General features: G+C 44.9%; 1 protein-coding gene across 1 annotated transcript; it reads left to right on the forward strand.

Moving 5' to 3' along the window:
- The first annotated feature begins 1,379 nt into the window (after positions 1–1,379).
- On the forward strand, positions 1,380–4,805 carry LOC118884891 (keratinocyte differentiation associated protein). The gene is made up of 6 exons (XM_036833030.1): positions 1,380–1,486; positions 2,859–2,891; positions 2,988–3,029; positions 3,207–3,251; positions 3,909–3,956; positions 4,638–4,805. The coding sequence occupies exons 1-6, from the start codon at positions 1,400–1,402 to the stop codon at positions 4,674–4,676; spliced, it is 294 nt and encodes a 97-aa protein (XP_036688925.1). The 5' UTR covers positions 1,380–1,399; the 3' UTR covers positions 4,677–4,805.
- The last annotated feature ends 19,582 nt before the right edge of the window (positions 4,806–24,387 follow it).

Raw genomic sequence — 24,387 nt, forward strand, 5'->3', positions numbered from 1 at the left:
ACTTTGAGGTGATACAACTGCCAAGCTGGGGGAGTGGGGTGGGGAGCAGAATAAGCCCAATGAAATGGTGTAGGCGTTCAAAGTTCAGGACCTAGAGCCCAACTGGGTAGCTCTAAGACCTATTTTTGCTTTTTTGTGTTTCTCTATTCTTTTTTTTTTTTTTTTTAAATTTTTGGCTGCGTTGGGTCTTCATTGCTGCACAGGCTTTCTCTAGTTGCGGCACACGGGCTCAGCAGTTGTGGTTCGGGGTCTCTAGAGTGCAGGCTCAGTAGTTGTGGTGCACGGGCTTAGTTGCTCTGTGGCATGTGGGATCTTCCCTGACCAGGGATCAAACTCGTGTCCCTTGCATTGGCAGGCGGATTCTTAACCACTGCACCATCAGGGAAGTCCCCGTGTTTCTCTATTCTTTGTCTTCTTAGCTCAAGACAGTTACCTCTCTGACGACCCAAGAGTATAAGATGGGCAGCTGGATAATGGGTCCAGCCCCAAAGGAAGAAAGCGCACAACTTGGTGGAAGGATGCTTGAATTCTAAGATATCCAATCTAGCATATGTTGAATCCACCTCCACTGTGTAAGGGCATGGTGCTAGGGCATGGTGATATAAAGGTGATTAAGACATAGTTCCTGACCTCAAGAACTTGATATTCTAAGAGGGAAGAACACAAGTTACTCTAGGTACAATGCCAGAGAGATACAAATGAATTGCTATGGCAATTACGAGAAGGGAAAAGTTTGGGGAGGGGGATGGCAGATGATGGGAGACATCCGGGAAGCTTAATTCGGGATGGATGTTGGGTTCTGAAAACAAGAGATGAGAGAAGGGCATTTTAGGCATAAGGGGTAACATGGGCAGCTGCTTGGAGGAGGAAAAAGAAGGGTATCTTTGGTAAGGAGTCCAGTTTGGCCAGAAAGTGAAGTATGTGCAATGGGAATGAAAGAAGGAAAAGTTAGAAGGGTGGGTTGAGGTCAGAGCATGGAAGGCCTTCAATGCCAGTATAGGGAGTTTAGACAGAATTGGATAGGGTGGGAAAAAGCCTGAATTATAAGAGAGGAACGAAGAAATATAAGGAAAAGTGACAAAGACAAAAGGAGAGGTTGCTTGGGTCCCATGGCCAGTCCCTTGGAGGGACAGGTCCAACCTGTCTCCATCTCAGCTCCATTTGCATGAAGAGCCCCATTGCCAGCCTACCTTCCAAGTGCCCAGGGCAGGATGTGAATTGAGAAATCCAAGGTAAGTGGGAAACAGTCCACACCTCCCCTTCCCAGAGCCCCAGGGGTGGGCGACAGAATCTGGGGGTGAGTCAGAAGGGTGGGGACCCCAGTTCTGTTCAGATCTGCCTCCCTGGGAATATAAAGGGCAAGCCTTGCCTTGCCTCAGAACACCCCAAACTTGACACCATGAAGATCCCAGTTCTTGCTGCTGTGGTTCTTCTGTCTCTCCTGGCGTTCCATTCTGCTCAGGGGGCTGCCCTGGGCAGTTCTGAGGTGAGCACCTCACTTGGGTTCTCTTTCTCTTATACTATTAGCTGACTCAATCAGTCACTGGATAAGCGGCTCTTATCTTTGGCTATTACCAGGGGCTGAATGAGAAGCTGGGGCTCTGAGGAAGGGAAGAAAGGAGGAAGGAGACAAAGCATTCCTGGGAAGGGGCAGAGAGGCTTATATTTCTGGAAAGGATGGTAAAGTGTGGGGTAGAGGCTGGACATCCTGAGAGGAGACAGGGGCTGAAGTTGGTCGTCTGGGTTCAGCCCCACATCTGTTTTGTTTGTATCCCTGGGAATGGCTCTCAGGTGGCTTGAAGCGCCCTGTTACCTCTGGAGCTTAAGCCATATCAAGAATCCTTAGGAGCCAGTCTCCAGCCAGGAAAAATCCTGAGGTCCCTCTCTCCCCACCTTATCGCACTGTGCGGGGGATGGAGGAATGTCCATGCTGGATTCTCAAGTCTACGATAGGGGTCACAGACTCCACTGCTTAGGATCCCAGCAAGTGATGTCGGTGAGCAAGAGTGCTGGTGGGGCCTCAGGGGAGGTGGAGTGAATTTGCCCAATCTGGAAGGGGACAGCCTCTATGCCATCTGACTGCTGCTAAGTGGGAAAATGTACCCAGTGTGGCCGGAGTTTAAAAATTTTCAAGAGAACCTGGAAATCGGATTTATGAATCCTTACTAATTAAAAACCTTTAATTCAAATTAAAAACCAAACAAACCAAATTGCGATGAGATCTAAACATTTGGGTCTAGCCTGTAGGCTACCTGTTTGTGACCTCTGTGGTGGGAAGGAAGAAATGAGGGACAATGAAGCTGGGCAGCTGAGGTTGGGAGGGCGACAGATCGGAGGCACTGAAGTCCGGGGGTGGGAGGTGGGCTTACCAGCTGGAGCAGGGAGACGGAGACTCAAACTTTGGTGGCAATTCAAGTCACAAAGCAAACCAACCTCCAGCAAGTAAAGGCAGACAGGGCACCTCAGAAACTTGGCTCCCACCTGCCTTCCAATCTCCCGCGCCAGCTCCATGGGCTGAGCGTGGGTGTCTCAGGAACACCCCGAGTCCACGGCAGAACCACACTAGCTCGTTTTTCTTGGGAGGAATCCTCTTTCTCCACCCTCTCCTCCTGCTGCCGGCAGTGGATGCGGGCCTGGGCTCCGACTTCTCTGTCTCCCACGTGCCACTCTCCCATCCCTTCTCCACATCTGCACATCTGTCAATCATCCGCCACGCTGGGACAGAGTGGGTTAACGGAGGCCGCGTGGTGGAGAATGGGACTGGCCTGTGCAGGGAAGCAGAGCTGGCAGAGAGGGTTTGGGGAAGGGGATTTGCCATCGTGTGATCATTTGTCCCCTTTCTCCCCTTCGCTTTCCAGGAAGGAATCACCGTTGTGCCAGGACCCGACGAGGTAAATCCCCTGTTTTCCCACCATCTAACTACAAGTTCGTCCCCTATCTGTTCATGTTCCTAAATAACTTTCTGAACACCCTGCTTCTTTGCCTAGGCCACTCATGCCCAGTTCCTGAACGTTGACAAGTTGCGATCTGTAAGTTTAATTCTTTAATTCGGCTCCCATAAATATCCACATCCTAAAGGAGATCAAGGCCTGGGTAGAGAGCTTGCAGAGCTGTCATGGTCCTTCACCTTTCCCAGAGGGCTAGGGGCTAAGCTCTGTCCTTCCCTGGAACTGATCCTCTTCTGGTCTCTTTCTCTCTCTGTAAAGGTTTTGGAGGGGAATGATTTCCTGAACTGGCACGCCCTCGTAGAGGTAAGTGCTTGGGCACCTTTTTTCTCCTGACTGTTTGTCCGGGTAGTGGCAACGCATTCTAGTCTAGCCCTTTTGGTTCTTTCCTGGGTTCTAGGAGGGAGTAACTGTCCCACTTGGATGCTGCCCAAGTGAAGAAAACTTCCCGGGGAGGCTGTCGTGGCCAGACCTTATTTTCCTAACGTGGCCCACAAAGACAATCTCTGAAAAGGAAGAACTTAATCAGTCAAGAGTTTATTCGAATTCCCTCATCCTCCAGGAAGAAACTGAGGTTCTAAGTTGGGTGACTTACCCAAGCTTAGAAGGCTAAGTCAGTGGTAGCGCTGGAATTAGAGCCTGTAGTGCATGACCCCGCACATACTCGCTACATGCTCTCTTGCAAATGTCTTCGCTTCTCTGAGTCTCTATCGCCTCATCTGTGATGTGGGGACGAAGACAGTACCGACATCAAAAGACTGCTATGAAGACCAAATGAAATCATGCCTGTAAAGCAGTCAGTATAAGGCAGGCACAGAGAAAGTGCTCAGGAAATATTAATGCTTACTGTAATTATAAAACAATGATACCGTTACCACTACAGAGAGCTCTTCAGCAAGCGCTTACTGATCCATGCTCACCTGACCTGTAACACATCACTCTCATTCTCTTTTTCTGTTTTAGTCTGTCAAAAGGAAACTTCCTTTCCTCAACTGGGATGCTTTTCCTAAGGTAAGAGGCAGTGGGCATTAGGAGAGAAAGGAGGCTGGGGGTGAGGGAAAAAGCAGAGGATCTGAGTGGGAGAGTGGGGAAAGTGAAGGCAGGATACACCTTCTTCTGATCGAAGCTAAGTAAGTCACACAGAGAAAAACAAATATCATATGATATCACTTATATGTGGGATCTAAAAAAAGGCTACAAGTGAACTTACCTACAAAACAGAAATAGAGTTACAGATGTAGAAAATAAACTTATGGTTACCCGGGGAGGGGGTAAAGGCAGGGAGGGATAAATTGGAAGATTGGGATTGACATATACATACACACTACTATATATAAAATAGATAACTAATAAGGACCTACTGTATAGCACAGGGAACTCTACTCAATACTCTGTAATGGCCTATATGGGAAAAGAATCTTAAAAAGAGTGGGTATATGTATATGTATAACGGATTCACTTTGCTGTACACCTGAATCTAACACAACATTGTAAATCAACTATACTCCAATAAAAATTAAAAAAAACAAAGCTAAGGGAAATCGCAACTACTATAACTCAGAGGAGAACAGGAACTTAGACTGGGGCAGAGATTCCTTTCTACCAGGGCCCCACCCTATCCTGGGCTTTCTTAGGACTCCGGCTCCCCGCACCCAAGGGTCTCCAAACTGACCGTACCCTCTCTCCCCACAGCTGAGAGGAATGAGCCGTGCAGCTGCCGATGCCCAATGACCAGCCCCTTCGAGACCCAGCACTGCTGATACCACTGAAAGAGGGGGCCAGTGTGGGATCTGATCACCTTCCTATCTAGGATCACTCTTTGCTGCCTCAGTAACTCCAATAAAATGTTTTCCAAACAAACGGCTCTTGTATCTGCATCTCTGTCCTTATCCTATTGGGCTCTAGAAAGGAATTAAGATGGAGTGGGCTCCAAGGCTGATAGGCAGAAATCTTGACTTCTGAGAGGATAGTAAGTGGTGAGACAGGAGAAAGTGGGAAGGGCAGGTATATCAAGCTGGCAAGAGATCCCTTGTGTCTTAGCACCTTAGTACTAGTTGACATCCTTGAGAAGCATGAAGCTGTGAGTGGTTTGGTAATATCCCCAAGGAAGCAATCCTGCCCCCTGAACTCCTGGCACCCTCCCTGACCTGCCTTCTGGGAACCGGATTCCTTTGATGGTGGCAATTTGGTATAACAGAGCTATCTGGAATCCAAGGCTCAGGACCCAGCTTAAATCATAAGAGCTTACCTGAAATCCTTTTTTTAAAATTAGGTAGGTTATAAATAAAGAACACTGGTGGTGTGACCCTGGGCCTTTCTAAGCCTCCTTTCTTTATCTGTGAAATGAGTGTGGAAATAAACAAGAATGATAATAACTACCTTGAGGTTTTGTTATGAAAGTCAAATGAGATAAGGTGTATAAAGCCCTTTGCACAGGGCCAGGCATAGAGTAGGTACTCAACAATTGCTTGTTTTCTCCACTAACCGCCCCCCCACCCAGAGCTACCACTCTTTATTGACTCACTCACTCACCAATCCATCCATCCAACCATCCATCCATCCATCCATCCATCCATCCATCCATCCATCCATCCACCCATCCATCCATCCATCCATCCACCCATCCATCCATCCATCCATTTACTGCAAAGGTCTAGAAACGTGGAATGGATTCAGTTCAGTTCCTGCAGGTGTACTCTGTATGGAATTTGTGTGCTCTGTGTGCCTGCTCTGTGTACTTAAAATGTTAAATTAGTTGGGATTATTTCTGGTTTCTCTTGAAAACTGGGAAAATGAGAAAACAAGGAACTCGCGATTGGCTTAAATCCTAGTTAACAGCTGCCCTCTTTATACAGGACATGGTCTCCAGATCAGCAAAGTTCCACTTGGCAAGTTTCATTTATTTAATTGTCTTCTGGCTCTTACGAGCAACTGAATTTGCAAATTATGGCCTGTAGCTTACTTGAAGAGGTAAACTACATAGGGAAATTAAACTTGTGTAGGGGGAGGAAAAACTTCCTTCTACCCTCTTAAATTCTGTGGCTGGCCTAATAATTAAACTGACATGAGACAGATTAACAGGAGAAAAGCATACAAATTTAATTTTTTTTTTTTTTTTTTTTTACACATACACAGGTGTCTTCACAGAAGGAAAATGAAGACCCAAAGAAGTTGTTAGGTCCAAAAGCCTGTAAGGTACATACCTTTTTACAAAAAGAATGATAAATTGTGGGGATGTGACAAAGCAAAGGCGCTTGGACTAGGGGCAATAAATCGTGGCTCAGTCACTAGGCAGTATGTGAGGGAAACTAATGGAAGATAAGGGTTATTTTAGTAAGTTTGTTTATGCAGACCAGAGTCAACTCTCAGTCTCTGATGATAAGAATGTTCTTCTCTTCCTGGTACAGGGAGGGCACCTTTCTCAAGGCAAAATTTACATCCTGCTCTTAGATAGAAAGGGGGAGAGCCCTTCCTGTATCTGCTGTTTCACAAGTGTCTTCAGCTCAAAATGATCAGTAATCAATAATTGAAGAAGGATATTTTGGGGTGGCATGTTCTGAATCCCTTCACTTGGTTCCAGCTTTCAAGGAGCTTAAAGTCTAGATGAATAAGACATGTAAATGTTGTTTATACCCATCCTTCTAGTTAACTTACAATAAGAGACACACACACACTAATGAGAAGCAACTTATAAATGGGCTCATTAACGGAAAAGAAAAAAATGGAAAGTGGTCAAATGTCACAATCAATTAAAATATTTAGCAAAGATTGAGTGCTCATAAACTGGGTGATAGGAAATGGAGTAGAGAAAGAAGGAGGGGAAGTCCTTAAGCTACATTTATTGAGTGGCTAGGTTTTAGGGGAGGATACAAGTCATCACAGAGAAGGCAAGAGTACCTCTGAGATAAAGCAGTTCTCAAAGTGTAGTCCTGGGATCTGCAGCAACAGAACCACAGGAGGATTTCCGAGAAGCACAAATTCCTGGGCTCCACCCCAGATCTACTAAATCAGAAACTGGGCGCGGGGCCCAGCAATCCATGTCTTAACAAGCTCTCTAGGTGATGCTAACGGCTGAGAACCACCGAGAAAGGAAAGCAAGAGAATGATTAATGCAAAATTCAGGATAGTGGTTACCTCGTAGGTGGAGAGACCATCATGTGACAGGGAAGGGGCACAGGGAGGCGGATGGAAGTGACAGAAGGCTTCTATTATTAATGTTCTAATTTTTTCCTTAAACATATCAGAGGGGAGGAAAAAATATCTTTTCCTTCTACTCTCCGAGGTTCTTGGCTGGGTCTCTGTGACGAAAGACAGGTTAACAGGAGAAAAGCATACAAATTTATCTAGTATAAGTTTTACGTGACATGGGAGCGATCATAAGTAAATGAAGACACGAAGAAGCAGTCAAACCTGTACGTTTTTGTGCTAGGTTTGATGGAGAGTGGGAAGTCATGGGAAAACGTGATAGGACAAAAGGGATATGAGCTCAGTGTAGTAAACTGGGGAAACTTAGCAAGGTGTGTTCACTAAGAGTCCTCTTGGGGGGGTCCCTCTATCTTCGAGACAAGGATGATCCTTTCCCCTGGGTAGAGGGAGGGCACTTCTCACATGAGGGTCTTATGACTTGCTTCTAGGGAACGTCAATGAGTCCTTCCTGCACCTATTTTCTCGAATTCCTTCAGCTTGAAATATTCAATATGCTAAGGCACCATATTTTGGGGTAGTGTGTCCTGAACCCCGCCAATACACATTTTCTACATACTTATGTATGCAGCATTCCACAACAATATATTACCAAAACAAGAAAATGTCTTTTAGTAATTTGTGAGTGCTGAGGGGATGCAGAATAAAGAAACAATTTGAGTCTAGGAAGACTGGAATCTGGAGGAAAAGAACGTGCAGACATGCTTGTGTAAGTGGGTGATGGATGTCCTCTAGATCAAATGGAACTGACAAAAATGTACCAATATGGGTGAGATAATTCAGAGGATTCAAAGAACAGAAGACAAGATACCTGTTCTCTCTTGGGAATGTGTAGGATGAGGAAGAAGCCGAGAAGTAGCCATACTTCACTCTACACTTTATAAAAACAACCAATGCATTGTGTGTGGACATTATGCCACTCGTTAAATAGGATGCAGAGATATATGTTGAAATATGGAACAATCTCGAAGATATAGTAGAATGAAAAAAAAAAAGCGTCAGAGCAGTGTGAATAGTATGTTAGAAAAAAAGATGGTACAAATATATGCTCTTATATGCATACAGTATCTCTAGAATAAAACTCAAGAAGTAACAGTGATCACCTCTGGGGACTGATGTACTCACACTCTGTGCCCTTTTGGATTTTATGAAAAAAATTCTTTTTACCATGTGTACATATTCAAAAGGATAAAGTAAAAAACCAAAACCCTAATAAAACAAACACACCAAAAAACCTTCTACATTTTAAGGTGTCTCAGGGCCTAGCCCGTGAACTGGTCCTGAGTAGGCACTTCTTACTGAGTGAATGATGTGGATTTCCCATACATTTACCACACCCTTCTGCTACTCAAACTGTGGTCCTTAGACCAGAAGTATCAGCACCACTTGGGCTTGTGAGAAAGCAGAATCTCAGCCCACTCCAGAGCCAATGAATCAGAATATGCATTTTAACAAGAACCCCGCCCCCTCGCCCACCCCCATAGGATTCAAATGCACAGTGAAGTTTGATTAATACTGACTGCCTGAGGCATTATGTTAAGTGCTGTGCAGAATGCCTTCAAGGAGCTTCTGATCCAGCTGCAGTTAAAGGAAGTGCATAAGTAGAAAGCGCTGGATACAACTAGAAAAGATGCATTTAAATTCAGCAGAGGGGAGAAATTCTTTTGGAGTCAGGGTAAAAAAACTAGGGGAGGGACTTTTCTGGTGGTCCAGTGGTTAAGACTCCACGCTTCCACTGCAGGGGGCGTGGGTTCATCCCTGGTCAGCGAACTAAGATCCCACATGCTGCGTTGCGCGGCCAAAAACAAACGAACAAACAAAACCCCTCCAAAAACTAGGGGAAGTAACTTTTGAGCTGGACATTGAAGAATTCATAATAGGACTAAAAAAGAACAACAAACCCATTGGTTACCTTTAGAGGCTGCTGGGAACCAATTCATTATTTTGAAAACTGCTAAATAAAGGGAACGAACAAAGAAATTTTTTTATTGTTTAAGATGATTTGAAAATGGTATTATAGTTCTGTTTGTTAAAAAAGAGTCTTTAGGGGCTTCCCTGGTGGCGCAGTGGTTGAGAATCTGCCTGCCAATGCAGGGGACACGGGTTCGAGCCCTGGTCTGGGAAGATCCCACATGCCGTGGAGCAACTGGGCCCGTGAGCCACAATTACTGAGCCTGCGCGTCTGGAGCCTGTGCTCCGCAACAAGAGAGGCCGCGATAGTGAGAGGCCCGCGCACCGCGATGAAGAGTGGCCCCCGCTTGCCGCAACTAGAGGAAGCCCTTGCACAGAAACGAAGACCCAACACAGCCAAAAAATTAAATAAATAAATAAATAATAATTAAAGGTGCTAATAATTAAAAAAAAAAGTCTTTATCTTAGAGATACATAATGACAAATTTAGGGATGAAATAATTAAACTGTTTGGGATTTCCTTCAAAATAATCTAGTGGGGTGAATAAATTGGAGTATGTATAGGAAGTAAGGCTGGTAATTACTAAAACTTAGCCGATAAATACATGGGGGTTCATTATATACTAGATTTTTACTTTTGTGTATTTTGAAATTTTCCACAATAAAAGTTTAAAAAATAATTTTTAAAAAAGTGTGCTTTTGTTCTTTTGGAGCAAGGGGGAGGACGGTGGAGGATCCCCCCAGCAGGCAGAGCATAAATGCAGAACTAGTAGTGCAGTATACTGGATTGGAGACATTGTAATTCAGCCTGGCTACGGGGTAGGGGCTGAAGGCTGGAAATGCAGGTTGGGTCTGATGATGGAGGGCCGTGGATACAAGGCTGAGAAATTTCCACCCCATCCCGTGGTCAGTGCAGAGATTCCTGCAGGTGGTAACAATCACAGCAACAATAGCCACTCTTATTTGGTTCTTATCACAAACCAGGCTTCATGCCAAGTGCTTTGCATGTATTATATCAGTTGATCCACATAACAACGCTATTAGGTTGGCATCAATATCCCCATCTCACAAGTGAAGAAACTGAATCTCAGAGAGATGAAGTACTTTGTTTAGGCTCACACAGCCTAAACAGAGCCAGAACTAAGCCCGCATGGACCTAGGACATTACCCCCACTTTAACTGGAGTTGTACAACATTCATTTGCTTTATAAACTGGGGTTCTATATAAGATTTTGCTGGACAAAATGCTTCCATTTCATAAAAAAGTTTGGAAATCACTGCTGAGAATGATGGGCAGCTGCTGAAGGCATTTAAGGCACTATAGCCTGGTGGTTAGAACACAAGTTTTAAAATCAGTCAGATCCGGTTTCAAATTCTGTTCCTACCACTTTACTAGCTATGTGACCTCTGGGTGGCCACTCTGTTGGGGCCTCAGTTTTATCATCTGTAAAGTGGGAATAATATCAATACTTCATAGGAGTTAAGAAACACTCAATAAATGTTAACCAAACATTCATATTAACAAAGGGTAGCTGTTATTAGTACTCTGTAACTCCAGTCAGATCATGACCCAGATAGATTCACACTGAGAGAGCTAATATTCACAACTGCATGCATTTGCTCTCTCCTAACAGATGAGGAAACTGAAGTTCACACAGGTGAAGTGACTTTCCCAAGGGCATCCAGAGAGGAAGCAGCAGAGCCAGGTTTTGAACCCAGGTTCTGTTAGACTCCAAAGCCTTAGAGCTTTTAATAATTCTAATTTCCTGTCCATAAGGCACAAAAAGAACACCTACCATGTGTAAGATATTGTGTTAGTACTTTACATTTGTGGTCTTATTTAATTCTTACAACTTTATGAAGTCAGTACTATAATCAAGTCTGTTTTATACAAAGGAAAATAAAACTCAAAGGGGCAAATCATGGCTTGGTTTAACTTGCTGTCAATGAAGTTTCTCATCAAACTTCTGAATGATAAAACCAGGACTGAAGTACAGAGTTGTGCATACGTGCACCCCAGCAACTGCCATCCAAGGGATACACTAGAAACTTGCACATATATGCAAAGCGGCAGGTATCCGGATTCTCACAGCAGCAATGCTTGCAATAGCTCAATGGTGGAAACCACCTATATGTCCATCAACAAGAGAATGGATACATAAAATGTGGTATGTCCATCGGGTGGAATGGTAGGTATCCAGCAGTGAAAATGAGATAGAGTTACATGTATCAACCAGGCTGAGGTTAAAAAATGTTAATTGAGAAATGCAAGTTGCAAAATAATACCTGCAGTGTGAAACCATTAATACAAAGCCTAAAAACATGCAAAGCAATACTATGTGTTTATGGGTACCTTTACCTGCCGTAAAAGTGTAAATACCAGTGGGAAGGATTTTCACTAACTTGAGGATTGTGCTCCCTCTGGGAATGGAAGAAAATAGGTTCAAGAAAGGTACAACCAGGCTTCAGCTCTATCTATAACGTTTTAGTTCTTAAAACAAGTCTCAAGCAAATAGATAAAAATGTTAAGATGGATAAAGCTGAGGGATATGTACGCCAGGCTTTGTGAGTGTGGTTTCTCCTATTTTTATGTATGTTTGAAATATCTCATGTCAAAATATTTTAAAGCAACAACAATAAAGACACCTTAATTTCAACCTGCCAAAAGCCCTTCAGCCATGAAGGGATTCTGTGTCTGACACCACACTCCTCACGCCACCTCCTAAGTACAGTGGGTCCTGAGAGCCTGGTTTGCTTCGTTACAAACGCCCATGACACTGGCACTGTGGAGGCAGCCCAAGAACTTCGACAGATGAAATGTCCTCAGATGCTTCTGAGAAGCGAACACAACGTGCCACCCTTGACAACTATCATCCTATTAAGACCTCCCACTGCATTTCCCAACACCCAACAGATAAACCTACAGCAGAATTCCTGGGCGCTCCTCCCCAAAGCCAATGACAACCCAAACAAACAAAAAGCCCCCAGTCCTCTCCCACTAACAGACCTCTCCCATTCCTCATAGGAACCTGAGTCTCCCAGACCGGGGACTGGAGTACTGGTCCTCAGTGCCTCCTACTACAGCTGACCTCTTTCACATCTCCCTCCCACCAGACCCTCCATCACCCGTGGATACACAGTCACCTCCCAGGAGCCCTGAAACCTCCTTCTTTTATGTTAAATCAGATCATGCCATCTTTCCACTCTTGTCTCTCTGATGATTTCCCGTTACTTTCAGAATAAACCATACCGGCTTTACAATGGGCCTCTTCTCCTACCTCCCCGACTTCCCTGCTCACTCTGGTCCAGCCCCCCAGCCTCTCTGGGGCTCCTCCCACAGGCCCAGCTTGCCCCCTCCCTGCATGACTCATTCCCTGCTGCCCTTGCCGCCCCACTTCATTCAGTTCTCTTGAGATGACAGCTCCCCTGTGAGATCTTTGCAGTCTGACCACACTACCTAAGGAATCACCTGCCCTTGTGATCTTCTAATTCTGCTTGATTTCTTGTTCTAGCATTTATCACTACCAGAAACATCTCTAGTAACCTGTTATCTTCAGAGTTCTCAAGAGCTGCACTCTTCAGTGCAGCTATCTACTGTCCGCATGTGGCCGTGGAGCACTTGCAATGTGACGAGTCCTAACTGAGATGTGGGGCAACTGTAAAACATGGACACCGGATTTTAAAGACATTACAGAAAAAGAAAAAAGAGTATAAATATCTCACTAGTATTTTTATATTATATGTTGGAATACCATTTTGGATATATTGGGTTACACAAAATATATTAAAATTTACTTCACTGGTCTTTTCTTACTTTTTCGAAATCTGGCTACTGGAAACTTTTAAATTACATATACGGCTCACGTTCTATATTTTAGATAGAGCTAATCTAGAAGAAGATCAGTGCTATGAAGATAGGAACTCTTTTGCTGCCCACTGTATACCTAGCACACAGTAGGCACTCAATAAACACTTGTGAATTGAATGAAGGACCAATGCCCACGTCCATGCCTAAGCTTACATGCACAATCAAATACCGTTCTTTCACTCCCTCTCCTACAGGCGAGGAACCCTACCTTAAAATCCCCCAGCGCCTCTCATGTGATTCCCTGCATTCCTGATACAATGTGTCCTCACAGGGTCGCTGTGATCACCTCAACCAGAAACCCTTCCCCACCACGACAAACCTCGCTGCCTACATACAGCGCCCTCATCACTCATTCTCAGCGTAGCATCAGGAATCAACGTCCATCTAGCATTGGTGACCTGATGAAAAGATCCCTCAAGACGTCTGATGAGCACAGATCCCCCTTACGGCTTATGGTCACGATAGCCCTCCTCACTGATTCCCAACAGATCCTCTGGGGCTCCTCCCCTAAGGAAGCAGGAGCCAGGAAAACTAACTTCTGACTCCTTAAATTATCTCCAAATCACATTATTCAGAGTTACAGAGGCAGGCTGACTGGATTGAGAAACCAAGGTCTCATTCACCATACAACTTAAAAATCGTGTCCTGACAATTCCCTGGCAGTCCAGTGGTTTGGACTCCGCGTTCTCATTGCCGAGGGCCCGGTCGGGGAACTAATATAATCCCACAAGCCACGTGGCGTGGCCAAAAATAAAAAAAAAATTGTATCCCATTACCCGGCCACCTTGTTATTTCTTATCAATCAAATCGTCTGCACCATGATATTGCCCTGGATATATTTTTGTATAATTCATTCAGTGTAAACCTTTACGACATGGCACGATTTCTGTAACACATTTTACTTTGGCTTTGATTCATTTCTTAATATACCGCAGAGAGACCTCCCAAGGTCTCTCCTGACCTGAGAGAAGCCCCGTCCAGCTCCCTCCCCACAAAGACTCCTGCCCAGGAATAAATCCTCCTCCCCTTGAGGCCCAAATTTACAGTTCTGATTATTCTCAGCGGAGAAGTCAGTTTCCAGCTCCGACTTGGCTCCAAACGCCAGCGCTAACTCCCCTTCTGGCTGCCCCAGCCCCATGGCCTGTGCAGGATGCCAAGCGTTGAAGGAGGGACACCCCAGCTCCCACGGGCTGCACTCAGGTGCTTCCTTCCCTCCTCAGGCACTTCCAGTGGGTGCTAACCTGCACATGCTCCCTGGCTCTGGGGCCCCTTCCTCGGTTCTTTTCTGCCCACTTCCGGTTAGGACCACCGCTGGCCCCAGAGCGCACCGCTGGCCACTCATCACACCTGTTTTGGTTGAGCATCTGCACAGAAAGGCATTTTCAGGTCTCGCTCGAGGACTGTCACCCCACTTCTCACCATGCAGGGCTTGAAGGGCACAGGCACACTGAGAGAGGTACAGAAAAGGCGGGAAAGCTGAGACCTAGTTTGAGGGACATTGAGGCCCAGTCCTGAAGTGGGAGCCTCCGAATCCCCAAATTTTGAGGCAGCGCCGAGCTCTTCAGAACCCAGAAGGCAGAGTGGAGGGATGGAAGAGGAGTATCCAAAAAAAGTAAAATTTCTATCTTTTAAAATTGATTACATGTTGAGATAATATACTTTGAACCTGTTGGGTTAAATAAAATATATTATTAACGTTAATTATATCTGTTTCTTTTTAGTTCTTATAATGTAGCTATTAAAAACTTAAAAATGGCTTACATTGTATTTCCATTGGATAGTGCCAGGGTTGATAGAAGGATACAATGCAAAGCTCTTAGCCCAGTGACTGACACACAATAAATGTCTGATAAATTCTCTAAACGCATTTTTTTACAGATTGCTTCCACGTGAAAAGTTTTTTTGCTGGTTATTGAGGATGCAGCCATGAAAAAAACTGAACTGCCCTGTGGCGCTCAGCTCTAACTGGGGAGAGACACAATAGGTAAGTGAACACAGAACAAGGCACTTTCAGATCATGATAGATACACTCTGGAAACGAAACAAAACGGGCAGGGAACAGCAGGAATTGGCAGGGTCTCTTTAATTAAGGTATCAGGGAGCGTCTCTATGAGCTGGTAGCATTTGAGCTGAGACATGAATGACTAACAAAGTAGCTGGCCCTAAAAGGCCTGGGGGCAGGAGTTCCAGGCAGAGGGAGGAGACTCTGTAAAAGCCTTGAAGTAAGAATGAAGTTTCTATAATTGAGGAACGGAAAAGAGCTCTTGTGCTCAGGAAAAAGTTAGTAGGAAATGAGCCTGCAGAGGTGGAGGTGTGGTGGCAGGCTGCTTACGAGGGCCCAGTAGGCTGTGGTCACTGATATTTGAAGTGTGACAGGAAACTTTTGTAGCCATCTCCACCCAGTTCTTGCAGAGAATGAAGCCCTAACACTCGAACGCATCCACTGCATGTCATGAATTAGGTCATCTCCTATTGTGTTAACAAAAGAATGGTATTAGTCAGTATCATCCTTTGGAAAATTGAGTAAACACTCACTCATACCATTCTCTGCAGGGCTTAGTTCTCTCCCAAGACCCTGAGAAAGGCTGCATGAGAGGATATTTAGCAAGAGATTTGAAAAAAGATCACTTTGACTACAGCGTAGTGAGTGGAGGGCATAGGGGCCAAGAGGCGGGAATGGAAGCATGGCGATTGGTGAGGAGTCCTCCACAGTGGCTCAGATGAGAGATATCAGTGCCTTCCACTGATGCTGCAGCTGGTTAGTGAGAAATGAGTATGTATTTTGGAAGCTGGAACCAACTGGACCCAATGGATTAGACATGGAGAGGAAAAGGAGAGAGAGAGAGGAAGGAGTCAAGGATAACTACTGAGTTTTTGGTTTAAGCAACTGGGTGGATGCCAGTGCCATGAATAGTGATTTGGATTCTAGTCTCAGTTCTGCTGGGGGACCCTGGGCAGATAAGTGACTTACTCTCTGCTGAGCCTCAGTTTTCTCATCTGTAAAATGGGGGTTGCCATGGAGGTTTGATGAGATCATGCACGGAAAGCACAGGTCTGGCACACGGTAAGCACTTAAACTGCTGTTATTATCATCGTGATCATTCCTGCACAATTAGCACACTGAAGCAGGTAAAAGCAAGGGCTCTGAAACCAGTCGGACCTCAGTTGAGTCCCTGCATTGTTATGTGACCTTGGCAAGGTCAATTCATATCTCTGAGCCTCAGGTTCTTCTTCTGTAAAGGGCATTAACGACAATATCCTCCCTTCAGATCCAGTTGTGAGGATTCAGTGAGTCTTGAATACGAAATGCTTAGCACTGGGCATAGTACATAGTAATTGCTCAGTAAACAGGGCCTAAGTGCTAGAGTAATTTGACTTTTCTTCTGTGTGTGTTTGGGGGCAGAATTATTACTTAAAATAAGCCTTTTTAAAAAAACATCTTTATTGGTAAAATAAGTATATATATATATTTTAAGGGAACTTTATTTTTATTTATTTACTTATTTATTTATTTATTTATTTTTGGCTGCATTGGGTCTTTGTTGTTGCGTGCAGGCTTTCTCTAGTTGCGGCGAGTGGGGGCTACTCTTCGTTGTGGTGCGCGGGCTTCTCACTGCGGTGGCTTCTCTTGTTGCGGAGCATGGGCTCTAGCCGTGCAGGCTTCAGTAGTTGTGGCATGCGGGCTCAGTAGTTGTGGCTCACGGCCTCTAGAGCACAGGCTCAGTAGTTGTGGCGCGTGGGCTTAGTTGCTCCACGGCATGTGGGATCTTCCCAGACCAGGGCTCGAACCTGTGTCCCCTGCACTGACAGGCGGATCCTTAACCACTGCGCCACCAGGGAAGCCCTAAGCCTTTATATTTTTATTATGAAAAATACGTGCTCACTGGGAAAATGCAAACAGTACAGAATTATGTAAAGTAGCAGGTGAGAGCTGACCTACCTCTCCTTCCCCTAACTCCGTAAGTAACCACTGTTGGCTGCTGCATAGCCTTTCCCGATTTCTCTCTCTCTCTCTCTCTCTCACACACACACACACACACACACACACACACACACTTGTGTGCATGCACGTTCCCCTCTTCTTCTGGAGGCAGAATAAAACGATGGCTGAGAGCTCAGGCTCCAGAGTCACACAGACCCAGGTTCTAGTCTTACCCCTGCCACTTTATTTGCCATGAGATATTGGGCAAGTGATTAACAGTTAATCTAAGATTCAGTTTCCCTTTTTGTAAAAAGAAAAGCCGTGGCAGTACTGACGTTGTGGTTTGGTAAGGAATAGTGTGTGCAGAGGGATTAGCACTGTGACTGCACGTATGAAGGTCTCGGACACTTAGCTGCTACTATTATATACATAACGATCATACTGTTTTCTTTATGCTTTTATGCAACTCTTTTTTCTTTCCTTTTATTTTTACACTTTAGAAAGTTTTAATTCCTATCTTTTTAATGCTCTTTTGCAATCCTTCCTTCCTTTCTTTCTTTCTTTCTTTCTTTCTTTCTTTCTTTCTTTCTTTCTTTCTTTCTTTCTTTCTTTCTTTCTTTCCTTCTTCCTTCCTTCCTTCCTTCCTTCCTTCCTTTCCTCACTTTAGAAACTTTTAATTTCCCTTTTTTTAACTGAAGCAAAATTGGTATACGAATTTCAGGTGTATACTATTATAATTTGACATCTGTATGCACTACAAAGTGATCACCACCAAAGGTCTAGTTACCATCTATCATCATGCGATTGATCTTGCATCTGTTTTTGTAGCTAAGATGTCTTGAGCCTCTTTCCACACCACGACTCATCAAGATTCGATGCAGGGTTAAGGAGTTGGACCCCTTGTCAACTCCTTAGCCCTAAGTTTCTGCTTCTGAGAGATTCCTGGCTGCATGTGAGTAACAGAGGCCACAGCCTCTGCAGTGTCCGGGCCTCCCAGGATTTGGAGGCAGGTAATAACCTTGTCTACCCAGGAGGTGGCAGGCAGAGTCCAAGAGAGGACAGCAAGTAGCACAAGGAAAGTGTGGGGCCCTCCCAGCCTTTCACCCCTGAGGCCTGTGCCCTTGCAACTTGCTGTGACTTCTGAAGTTGCACCTTGTCTTCTGCAAGGGGGTCATGGCCCCTACTTTCACTTTTCCTTGGGGCGCCTCAGGCAGACTTCAGACTGTCCAGAGACCAAGCTAGTCTTAGATCCCAATATACTGATGTCATCGTTTTATAGAACCTGCTGTCTTGAGTATTTTGTAACTGGCTTTATGATTGTAATATGTTTTTTTCTTTTCATCCTCCCCCCCCGCCCCCCCCCCCCCACCCCGCCACTGCCATCCTTTCTTGGAGAGAGTCCACTGGTTTTGGTAGATGGTTATTTTCGTCCCACCTCTCTCACACCGTACACGTACTGCTCTTTCGTTCTGGGACTTATTCCCTCTCCTTCAAGGATCTAAGCCCCCTCCTAGTACCAACCTCTTCTCTATGCTCTATCAGTTCAAGCAGTCCTACTTTTCTTCTTTTTCTGCTCCATCCATGTCACAAAACTCAGACATCCTCTTTCATCCTCTTTGCTCAAAGGTCCTTGGATTACTTACCCATGTCTGTACCAGTTTTCCTCTTTGTGAGAGAGCTTGTCTTGGATTCTTGAGGACCATTTCCTTGAGAGGTGATAAACCTTTAAAGTCTTATTTACAGAGGAAGTCATGGGAGGGGTCAGACAAATGACAGTGGCATGGGATGAAAGGTCAGGAACAAGGTTGGTGATTTCTTTGGTGCAGGACAGTTCCTGGCAAGAGTCATAACTGTATTAGGGCTGATAATAATTTGTTTCCTATCTGGCCCATGGGCTGTTGTCAGGATCAAAAGAGATAAGAGTCCAAAACCACTTTGTAACATGTAAAGCACCTTATAACCTGTTAGGTATCATTAGTCCACAAAATCACCCATATCCCACCCATGCTGTGGCAGGAAGAGCACAAGATGGAAAGTCAAGAGACCTGGGTCTGCTATCAGCTTGTTGAGAGTGAGGAGCAAGCTTCCTTCTCCAGCTGATTGATTCAGTCATTTGTTGAACACCTACCTGTGTCAAGAATGGTTCTGGGTGCTGGGGATGCACAGGTGAACAAAACAGACAGGTTATCCTGGAACCCACATTCAAGAGGGGAAGATAGGCAATAAACAAGTAAACAAACAAATAACAATAGTAAAGAAGAAATACTTGAGGCTAATGATGGTAGATTGAATACCCGTGTCTCTTTTGGGTCCCTTCTGAAATCACACCATAATGACAGTAAAGAGATCTTTCTGAAAGGCACTAGGCCCATAAGGACAGGGAGAAGAAAAGAGGATACAATGCCACCAAAATTTTGGAAGCACATGAATGAGTGGTAACTGGTAACTGACTTGGCAGACCTATGAAAGTTGAATCCCAAGCCAGTAGTAGGAAAAGCCAAGAGTCAACCAAGCTTCTACTACAGAGCCCACAGAAAGCTCATTAACTGGTGTCAAGAGTTACCTCTGGAAATGGGGGTGAAGTGCAAGCTAACATAAGGAAGAGTGGTTGAAAGTTTATTTGAAAAGAACCCCCAGATCTCTTCCCCAGTTTCCTGATGCAAGGCAACTGCCCCTCACCCAAGAGAAGACTGGAGTTTTGTTCTCTGGAGAGGAGAACACAGAGCGTTTTTGGAATGTGGGACACCAGACACAGTAGGAAGAGGGAGCAATGTAATGTACATCAGAGATTAAAGGAATGCTACATGTTGAGACCTTCCAGCTGTCTTTTCCATGTGACTCCTAAATTTCTGGCAGTCCAACTTTCACCCTCTAGGCAGGAGATTAGAAGAATCTTTTCTGGGAAATTTGATCAGCCCAAGAGGAAAACTCCTAAGCATTGACATGGGAGGTTCCCCAAATAAATGACCCAGCTGAATCACCCTCCAGTGAAGCCTAACTCATGTGCTCACAGCTTCCATTCATTATTTAATACCTATGGAAGGCAGCCTCCAAGACAGCCCCAGTGATCCCACCTCCTTGTATTCACCCTCTTGTATAATTCACTCCCCCTTTCAAAATGGGCTGAGTGGGAATTCCCTGGTGGTCCAGTGGTTAAGACTTGGCGCTTTCACTGCCATGGACCTGAGTTTGACCCCTGGTCAGGGAACTAAGATCCTACAAGTGGCAAGGCGTGGCCAAAAAAAAAAAAGAAAAATTAAAAAAAAAAAAGGGCTGCGAAAAAATGATGGAAGATCACTTTGAAGATTAGGTTTTTAAAAAGACTGCCTTCCTTCTTGTCGTCTCTTGCTTTCTTGCTTGCTTGCTCTGGTGGAAGCCAGCTGCCCTGCGGAGAGGCCCACATGGTAAGGAACTGAGGGAGGCCTCCAGCCCATAGCCAGCAAGGAACTGAGGCCCTCAGTTCAGAAGCCCTCAAGGAACTTAATTCTGCCAACAACCACATTTCTATGTGAACGTTTTCAAATATGATAAAAAGTAGATGGAATAGTACAATAGAATCTTATCCATCACCCAGATTCAACATTTATGGAGATTTTGCCATATTTTCATTCCTCTTTTCCCCTTTTCTGACTTTAAAGCAAGCCCTAGACACCATGTCATATTATTTTTATATACTTTGCATATATCTCAAAAAAGTATTAGTCTCCTTCCTTCTCTTCAAAATGAGCAGACAATCAAGGATTCCCAGATGTCTGATGACAACTTCTGACCTAAAGGACAGAGGCCAGGGGACTTCCCTGGTGGTCCAGTGGTTAGAAATCCACCTTCCAATGCAGGGGACAAAGGTTTGATCCCTGGTGGGGGAAGTAAGATCCCACATGCTGCAGGGCAACTAAGCCCACGCACCGCAACTAGAGAAAAGCCCACGCGCCGCGGCGAGGAACCTGCGCGCCATGGCGGAGACCCACTGCAGCCAAAGGAAAAAAAAAAAAAGGATAGAGGCCAGTACCTAAAAAGGTAACTTGGAACAGGGAGATGAAAACTCCTTAAAGAGATCAGAGCAGATATTATAACCATGAAACAAAGTCAAGAATAAAAGAGAGTACGTGGATATGAAAAGTGATAGCAGAAAGGAAAAATTAAACAGAAGGGCTGGAAGATAAACTTGAGGAAATCTCACAGAAAGTAGAGCAAAAAGATGAAGTGATGGAATATGGGAGAGAAGGAAAAATTAGTGGGTCAGGCTAGGAGGTCCAATATCCCCCAAATAATAGGAGTTCTAGAAAGAGAAAAGAGAGAAGATGAAGGCGAGGAAATAATCACAAAATGTTTTAAGAGAATGTCCCCAAACTGATGGATACTATTTTGCAGATTGAAAGAGTCCCAGTGCCTAGTGCAATGGATGAAATTTTAGAATACTTGTGAGAAAGGTAAAGGACCCTACAAGTTTCCACTAAGAAGAAGATAGGCCATAAACAAGGAATCAGGAATCAGAATGTCTTGGGAATTTTCAACAAGACTGGGAGCAAGATGGCAATATGACAAAGTCTTGAAAATTCTGAAGGAAAATGATTTCCCATCTAGAATTCCACATGTAACCCATATCAATTAAGCATGAAGGTAGAATGAAGACATTTTCTGACATGCGGAGTCTCAAAACATTTATTACTTTCTAGAGATGCTGTTAGAGGACATAAACGAAGGAAGAGAAACAAGAGCAGAGAAGCAAAAGACCTCTCAATTTAAAAAAGTCCAGGGGTCAGCTGTACACCTGGCATAACCCACCACCAGTCAAGCCTGGAACAGGTCAGAAAGTTCTCGGAGAGATCTCTTCAAGAAGATGAATCTGTCTCCTACTAGTAACTCTGAAGGTCTTGAGAGGAGATAAGACAATTGGCAAAGAGTTTGGGTGAAATCAATGATAAGTATGTAAAAAACTAAGGAAATGAAAAATAAGGCAACTATTAATTCTAGGGTGGGGGGAAAGTTGTGCAGGGTATAAAAGTAATCATAGTTTACTATAGAGCTCCATTATTTACATAGTCACAATAATGTAAACATTGAGTATTATTCTAACATAATTATGATGTAAGTATATTATGATTATACAGAGTGGGAAGGGTGCGTGTGTGTTTATGTATTGGGGAGAGCCAAATCCACATCTGACACTGGGGTAAGTTCACAGATAAAACCTTATATTGAAAAATGAGAGAGTATAGTAAAATAAGTAAGTTCCTTACAGACATGAGGGATAAATATTCAGTTGAAAAAAGGTGAAAGCAGTTGCCTCCAGGAAGGGGTAAATGTTTGTGGTGGGGCAAGAGGGTGAGGGATGCTGTTTTTCACAGCAAACTATTTGACTCATTAAACAGTGTGCATGTATTCCTTATATAAAAATTACCAGTAAGACCAAAAAGTAGATGATGTCAGACAGTGATAAATGCAGTAAAGTCAGTAACTCAGGATAATGTGAGTGAGTATATCAGAGGGAGGCAGTTTTGGACTGGGCTGAGGAGAAAGTCCCATGAGCAAATGAAATTTAAGTCACGGGCAGCCTGAAAGATGAGGACTCAGCCATGTGAGAATCTAGAGGAAAAGGGTCCAAGAAAAGTGGGCAGTAAGTACAAAGGATCAGAGGGCAAGATCTTAGCAAGTTGTTGAAAGCACAAAGGAAGAATAAAGTGAGAAGGATGGGGTGCCGGGCAGGAGTTGGGGGCAGATGAGCTTTGGCAGATGGACAAGTGTCAGATGAGGCAGGGCCTTGCTGGCCATGGGGACACCTTGAGTTTTATTCTGAGAGCCATGCATGAGCAGCAATTGGAGGCCTCTATGCAGGAAAATAGAACTACATTTTTTTTTTTTTTTAAATAATAGTGCTGCCTATCTTTTTTTTTTTTTTTTTTAATTTTATAGCTACTTTATTTATTTATTTATTTATTTTTGGCTGTGTTGGGTCTTCGTTTCTGTGCGAGGACTTTCTCCAGTTGCGGCAAGTGGGGGCCACTCTTCATCGCGGTGCGGGGACCGCTCTTCATCGCGGTGCGCGGGCCTTTCACTATCGCGGCCCCTCCCGTTGCGGGGCACAGGCTTCAGACGCGCAGGCTCAGTAGTTGTGGCTCACGGGCCCAGCTGCTCCGCGGCATGTGGGATCCTCCCAGACCAGGGCTCGAACCCGTGTCCCCTGCATTAGCAGGCAGACTCTCAACCACTGCGCCACCAGGGAAGGCCAGAACTACATTTTTAAAATACTGTCATGTATAGAATATCTATAGGGTGTGAGATACTGTTCTAAGTGTTTTGTATGTATAATATTAAACTCACTTAATCCTCATGATAGCATGAAGATGCGTTAGCCCTTCTTTTTTTTTTTTTAAGTTAGAAAACTAAAGCACAGAGAACTTGAGTTGCACAGTGTAAGCCAGGATTCAGTCCCAGTTACGGTGACTGCTGCCTCCTGGAAACCCTTCTGGTTAGTCCAGTGGAGGAGAAGGTCTAGATATGGTGATTCTCAGCCCTCTAAGCTTCCCAACACCTGGGAGCTGTAACAAAATAAAGTACCCAAATGCACTGGCATTTTTAGAAGCTCCTCAGTGCAGCCAGATCTCAGTGCAGTTGAGAATCTTCAGACTAGAGACTTTTGAAGGTTCCCCAGGGTTCCACCACTCTGTCCTCACACCGCCATTTCTGTTGCAGGCGGCATGGGATGGCTCCTGGTTACCGCCTCGGCCTCCCACCCAGGCTGTCTCAGAGCCCAGGCATCCTGCCTCACGCCAGCCACCACTCCTTCCCAAGAACCTGGCTTTCCATGCTGGTCTCTGCTCTGGGTACTCAGGTGTCTTGTTCCACCTCTGCTTCCTTTCTTTCCTCGGAGTCTCAGCCGCCAGTCTCCACCTCCCTCCCCAGCGTTCTGTACCAAACTAGTGCACACCACATGAATCATGTTTCCTTCCCTCCTTTCTCTTCTGCAGTGAGGTAACCGATCGAGAGAACGAGCGTGCCCGTCTATCTAGTTTTGAGAGGGAGTCTGGGGTCCGCACCAAGGGTCAGAAGACCGTATTGATGAGGGTTGGCGCATGTCACTTGACAGCTCTGAGCCTCAGTTTTCCGTGTTGTTAAGCAGGGAGAAGATAATGTGCTGCGCTTCCTATCGGAAACCTCGAGATCCGCCTATTATCTGATGCTTGCCTATCTTCCAGCCATCACTCAGGCCCAGTCACCCTGGCCTTTCCGTTCCTTGTGCAAATTCATCTTGTTCAAGCCTTGCACTTGCCTTGAACCCTTTGCTTGGAACATTTTCCCCCCAGTTCTTGGTTTGCATGATTCCTTCTTCTCATTCTGGTCGCAGCTCAAAGGGCACCTTCCAGTGGCCTTCCCAAGCCACTCATTCATTCCTCAAAGTCATCCCCTACCCCGACTCTGTCTTACTGTCTTCACAGCCCTTAGCATCTTCTCAGTGTCTGTTTATTACCTCCCTGTCTTCCTCTCCCACTGGAATGTGAGCTGCATGAGAGCAGGGGTCTTGTCCTTGTTCACTGCTG

This window comes from Balaenoptera musculus, chromosome 19 (assembly GCF_009873245.2).
Source record: "Balaenoptera musculus isolate JJ_BM4_2016_0621 chromosome 19, mBalMus1.pri.v3, whole genome shotgun sequence".
Taxonomy (NCBI): Eukaryota; Metazoa; Chordata; class Mammalia; order Artiodactyla; family Balaenopteridae; genus Balaenoptera; species Balaenoptera musculus.

What these genes read in the sequence shown, in the direction of transcription:
- LOC118884891 (XM_036833030.1), top strand. Translation starts at nt 1,400, where the DNA reads ATGAAGATCCCAGTTCTTGCTGCTGTGGTTCTTCTGTCTCTCCTGGCG. An exon ending in ACGTTGACAAGTTGCGATCT is followed by an intron (nt 3,030 to 3,206) that starts GTAAGTTTAATT and finishes CTCTCTGTAAAG; the next exon opens with GTTTTGGAGGGGAATGATTT. An exon ending in ACTGGGATGCTTTTCCTAAG is followed by an intron (nt 3,957 to 4,637) that starts GTAAGAGGCAGT and finishes CTCTCCCCACAG; the next exon opens with CTGAGAGGAATGAGCCGTGC.